General features: G+C 42.2%; 1 protein-coding gene across 1 annotated transcript in view; it reads left to right on the top strand.

Annotated features, from left to right (window-relative positions):
- The first annotated feature begins 1,809 nt into the window (after positions 1-1,809).
- The window catches only part of LOC115029106 (zinc finger protein 728-like), a 45,079-nt gene continuing 41,036 nt past the window's right edge, over positions 1,810-5,852 (top strand). Inside the window, 1 exon segment of the mRNA XM_029468592.1 lies at positions 1,810-1,907. Coding sequence (XP_029324452.1) covers positions 1,902-1,907 — 6 coding nt within the window. The 5' untranslated portion in view covers positions 1,810-1,901.

The raw sequence follows: 5,852 nt of genomic DNA, 5'->3' as shown, positions 1-5,852 counted from the left end.
GTTCAGGTTGTGACTACACCACCATAACTCCTCCTCCTATTGAATTACACAGCCACAATGCACAGAAATGGAGACTGCAGAAGACTTGTGAATGGATGCTGCATCCTCACGGATGAGCACATCTCATGTGAATGACTACCCTCTTACAAATGTGTGCATGAAAAGACACAAACATACATGTATACATATACCATACACACAACTAATTTAAGCTTATTCCTGACTAGCTTACAAATAAATAAGAATCAGACTATGGTTATTTCCATTGGCTTTGACAATTACTGAGGGGAGCGGCAGTGGCCCTCATTTATTCTTCTAACTGCTATCCTGGTGTCCTCCTTTCTTCCCGGTGGTATACCCCAGATACTTGCTGTTTCTCATGACCATGTATCCTCATGGCACCTTCGTCCTCTTTCCCCATTCTTCCTCCTTTTCCTGGTCTCTCTTCCTTCTCTCTTTCTTCTCGACCCTCTACCAGGTAACTCAAAACTCACCTACCTGTAATCCCTCCAGTAATTGGCTGTAGCCAATTTGATTTAACTAATAATTTTAAATCAAGAACAAGGTTTGCACAACAGAACCTTGTAAATGTGAGAAGTCTGTGGTAGGCTTAGACCTTTGGGTATAGAATTTAGCGTTACAATACAGAGCAACAGACCAGACCTCAACACATAACACATATTGGAAAACTAGCTATGCTCAGAAATACTAACTTTTGTGGTTTCTGACAATGCCCTTCACTGCAGCATTCAGGAGGAGGACAGACCAGTCATGACACTTGCCAATCAAGTACAGGTACACACACGTACTGCAACTTGACTCTAGTTTCTCTGAGTGAGGCAAATGATCCGCATCTCTGGATAAACATACTCCTGAAAAAGAATAGGGACTCTGCACAGTCTTTGCGCTGAATAGGTTCCTTTTGGATCATTAGGATCCCGGGTATTATGAAGCCTTTTCTGTAATGGAGTTTGTAACTTTGACTCAAGTATGAACTACACAGGAATAAACCTTCCCGTGAAAAGGTGGGGATTCTCAATCCTGCATGCTTCCAGTGTAACTTCTTTAATACAGTGACTTATTTAACAGTAATATGAACATATCTCTGATACCTTTGTATTCAAGGAGAAAACATCTCAGTGTTCTATTTAGAAGTGAGGGAAGTTCAAGACAGAGAACACTAATGTTCAAATATTTTCAAATATGACCGATGACAAGATCAGTGCAGAGACAGGAAAATCAATAAGAAACATCAAACCTAAGGCAAAGGGAAATCCTGTAGTGCACAATGGATCAAGAGTCAGTACTCACACCATTGTGATCCCTTGGGAGACAGAAAAGCCTATGTTCAGAAAACATCTGCTGGTGACTAGATTTGATCTCCAATTCTTCTATCTTAAGCAACTAAGATGGTTTCAATAGAATCGTAAAGAGATAATGCTCACTCCTATATTAACTTCCTGCTTCCACATTCTTAAATAAAGCAGATCATGAAAGCATGAATTTTTCATTTGTGAATGATTCTGTGAGTAGATCAGAGTTTTAAAATCACAATGTTGTAGCAGAGATAACATGGAAACGTAATGAACGTGATTATTGTGAAAGGCTCAGCTTACAGGCAAACATTTCGTGCCGTGACCAAGGATTTTAAAAGAGCCCAAATTCCATGTGCATGCCCATGTGCACCTGCTCTCAGTGGACTGTAATCCAGGCAGTGTACAAAACCTCTTCAGTGGGTTCCCGGAAGTCCTTCCAACTGACTTGTGGGAAATGTAGTCCCATCGACTGTGACGTCATCAGAAAGGGCTGTCAGCATCAAAATTCCGTATTCTTTCTTCAAACTTCGCTTCTCCTCAAATTTGTGCAGTTGTCCTGTTGAGCGCTGCATTTGGATCTCTGACATGGAGGTTGGTGCAGGGAACAGCACCATCTTGCAGATCTGAGGGACTGTGCAGGGTGGCGGATAGGGCACGGAGAGTGCCAACTTGGGCTTGTGAGACAGGAAGCTGCTGACCTTGAGGTGCTGTGCTGACCTAGGCTGGGCCACTGTCTCTGAGCACAGGTTTGAAAAGGAGAAGGTTGGAAACAACAGGATGGCAAGGGCAGGCAGGGTCTGCTGACTGCCTGTGCCTGAGATGCTGACGGGAGCTCACGCATCTTTGCTTGGGAAACGTGCTCTGCCTAGCTGACTGGTTCTCCTGTGGTTGTTGTCAGATTCTTAGGACATACAGAACACGTGGACATCTAGCGCCCCATATACTTTATGTCCTAGAGATTACTCCTGGTTTGAGCTCAAGCAGCTTCCCAAAGGTCCTAGTGTCCAGGGACAGAGAGTCCTGTGGCGGTGATTGTTGTGTGGGGTGTTAGTTACTTTTCCTTTAGAATAAATTGTTAGATTTATGGATGCCTTGGTTTGAATGGGAATTTCCAATAGACATCTCTGTGACTTGAATCATCACAATACATGGCTATATAGTCACAGAATCATCTTGTAATTGGTATGAACCTATGTTTGCCCAATCCAGATAATTACGGATTTTGCACATCAAATTAAAATCGCTAGACAGCAGTACCTCAACAGTTCTGAGTATGTGTTCTGTCCAAAAAATGGACTTCCTCTCAGATGAGAGACGACTTGGTGTGATGAGAGATTGCTGGGGATGGAAAGTCTGAAAGGGAAGGGGGAAATGGCTCTGCTCATCTGCCAGGCTCTGTACATTGTTCTCTAATCTGCCAGGCTCTGTACATTGCTCTCTAATCTGCCAGGCTCTGTATATTGTGCTATGTTTTCTTATAACATGATTTTCTTCTGTCTATTCACATTGTCAGCAGTGTCTTAAATTTAACTGTCTTAAATATTAAATTTTCTGTCCCTCAATGTGACATTCAGGTTTACTGGGGCACCTTTAATAGTTTTAGGAAGAATTCCCCAAGGTTTTCAACTGCTTTGGAACGGCTGTAATATAAATTTGGAAAGCTGTTATACATTTGGGGTCTAACGATTTTTCACATAGGTTCCTGTCCATGCATAGTTCTCCTCCTGAAGGGTTAAGAGAATAGTTTAGTCCAGAGCCATTTGAGTAGCCGTGATCTGAGAACACAGATTTAGTTTAATCCAAATTCTATGCTCCAACATGGAATCAGTTTCATGGTTTTACAGAACAAAGAATGTCATTAACCAAGGAAAATTTAAAATACATTGGTGTGAGTCGATAGAAGCATGTACTATGATATATGGGAGATATTCTATTCATCTAAGATACCATCTGCTGAAATTTTAGCTTTTGGAATCATAGAAACTCATGTTCTCCCTAGTCAGTGGATTCTGAGAGGATTTTATCTATTGTCATAAGCTATGTGGTCCACTATAGAGTGAGGTAAGGACTGACCCTGAAGGTAAAACCAGCCCAAGGTAAGACAGCTAACCCTGAACCTGCAGAATTCCAGGCTTTGCCTGTCAGTGAACTTCCATGTGGGCCATCAGTCTCTGCACACACAGACTCCTTCCAATAGTGTTTCATTCACAGTCAGACACAGGTTTATGGTGTGTGTTTTTTCAGGATTTCTACTTCACAGTCCCTCCCCCTATCTCAGGTGGCCTTGCTTATATTGTCACTCTTCATGAGGTGGCACCTGGCTTACGCCATTCAAGTCCACTCTCAGGAAGCATGGGCTTCAGACCACCTTGTCCTATCTACTGGGATTTTCAATGAGTTTGCAACCATGTCTAGAATAAATAGGCACTTCCTAGTTAATGTTACATATAACAGTTTATCAATTGGGAATTGTGTACTGCCTTGTACAACAAAACACACTCCTTATAATGTAGAAAGAGTACATGAGCATAGTCACATATAACTTACAGGCACCAAATATTTATTTATATGTATTTAAAATTAAACAGCCTAATTATTGAAGAGTGAACTTAAGTATATTCTATGATTCATTTCTGTCATCTCTGTGTTTTGAGGAGGAGTCAGGAGTCCTGGAATTCAAAGTCATCCTCTCCTTCATAGCCAACTCAAGGGAGCCTAGGTTACGCGAGACTCTGCATTTTAAAAAGATTCTTAAAACGTTCTTTGGGTGTTATAATAACTTCTTCATGTTCCTTTCACTTCTGAGCACCAGGGACCAGACAGAAATCCATCCAATTGACATCTTCTAATTATAAAGATGTTACAAATGTGCTTTAAGAAGTTCTATGGGGCGTATTTGAAATCTTAAATCCACATTTTCACTAGCATCCTTTTGTTACTGTTGGAGATTAGGGACTTGTTTCCATTTACCATGTGGGGAAAGATTCTCCTCCTTGCCTGACTTGACTCTTCCTCTGATTTGCAGGAAAGATTAGTTATCGTTGCATATTCTTCTGTTTTTCTCCTGTCATGACCTCATGGGGATTTCTAATTTTACCTGAATTTTTCCTGAACAACTTGACACTCTGCAAATGGAAAATGACCACCACATCTACCACTATCCATCAAATCCGCTATCACCGCCATCCATGCAGTAATCTGTCATGGTGGGATACCCTCCTCTTCCTCCAGGAGGAGTCCAGTCTCCTATGCTGTGCAGTCCTGACTTTTTCCTCGAAGGCTCTTTTCATTTCATCCTAATGTTACTGTGAGTGATGGTATGAATGAAGGACTCACTGATTTTAACAGACTCAGGCAGGAACCTTGTCTCGTTTGACAAGTCATTTATGGAAAACTTTGAAGTGTCCTGTGTTGGGTAATGTCATTCAGTTCCTGGTGATAGTTGTGTACATGTCAAAGGTCATGAAATGAATACAAAAACCTTATTTGTGCTGATTTTTATGGTCATCAAAACAAGAAATGAATAACCCCAAGATGCATAGGTTGCTGTCAGTTTCTGCTTTTAAGTTAAAGTATTTCAATCAGTCTTTTGTGCCAGGGAAATGTTAGTGATCCCCCAAAACACACAGGAGCCAATCTGATGCAATTCACAGCAGGGTCTTTATTCTACTCGAGCTGGCTGAGGTGCCCCCCTCCCCAGTGCACCACCATCATGCAGGACAGATTTTTTTGGGGGGAGGGATATCTACAGGGGCAAAGCTTTATAATAAGCAGCAAGCAGGGAATATGTGTGCAAGCATCTAATTGGAAAGCTCCTGTGACCTTTAACATAATCAGCTGGTGCTGGGAGTCATATCATAAACTTAACTTCTGCTCCCCTCTGCAGTGGTGGTCATTAGGCAAGGGGTGGGTGTGATGGTTTGTATATTCTTGCACCAGGGAGTGGCACTATTTGGAGGTGTGGCCTTGTTGGAATTGGTGTGACCTGGTAGGAGTAGGTGTGTCACTGTGGGTGTGAGCTTAATACTCTCACCCTAGGTGCCTGGAAGTCAGTCTTCCAAAGCAGCCTTTGGATGAAGACACAGAACAATCAGCTCCTCCTGCACCATGCCTGCCTGGATGCTGCCATGCTCCTACCTTGATGATAATGGACTGAACCTCTGACCCTGTGAGCCAGCCCCAATTAAATGTTTTTCATAAGACTTTCCTTGGTCATAGTGTCTGTTCACAGCAGTAAAACCCTGACTAAGACAGTGGGCTTGTAACCTGGGGGTGCAGGTTTGTTGGGGGAATAATCTAGAGACACTGATCTTGTTGAGGGTGTAACCTGGAAACTCTGGTCTTGTTTTGGATTAGCCTAGAGACTGGAACTAGGCTTGGGTTTTGTTGTGGGTGGCAACTTGGAAACTAATGTTAGGTACCAGCCTGTTAGTTTATCTGAGTTCAAACTTAGGTCAGGGTCTCTAAAATGGAGTCTGAATTTAAAAGATTTGGCATCTTAAGTCCAAAGACACTTTCTTCTTTTTTTCCCTCCCC

This window comes from Mus caroli, chromosome 13 (genome assembly GCF_900094665.2).
Source record: "Mus caroli chromosome 13, CAROLI_EIJ_v1.1, whole genome shotgun sequence".
Lineage (NCBI taxonomy): Eukaryota > Metazoa > Chordata > Mammalia > Rodentia > Muridae > Mus > Mus caroli.
Note: the sequence above shows the minus strand (reverse complement) of the source record. Positions and strands in the feature narration are given on the sequence as shown.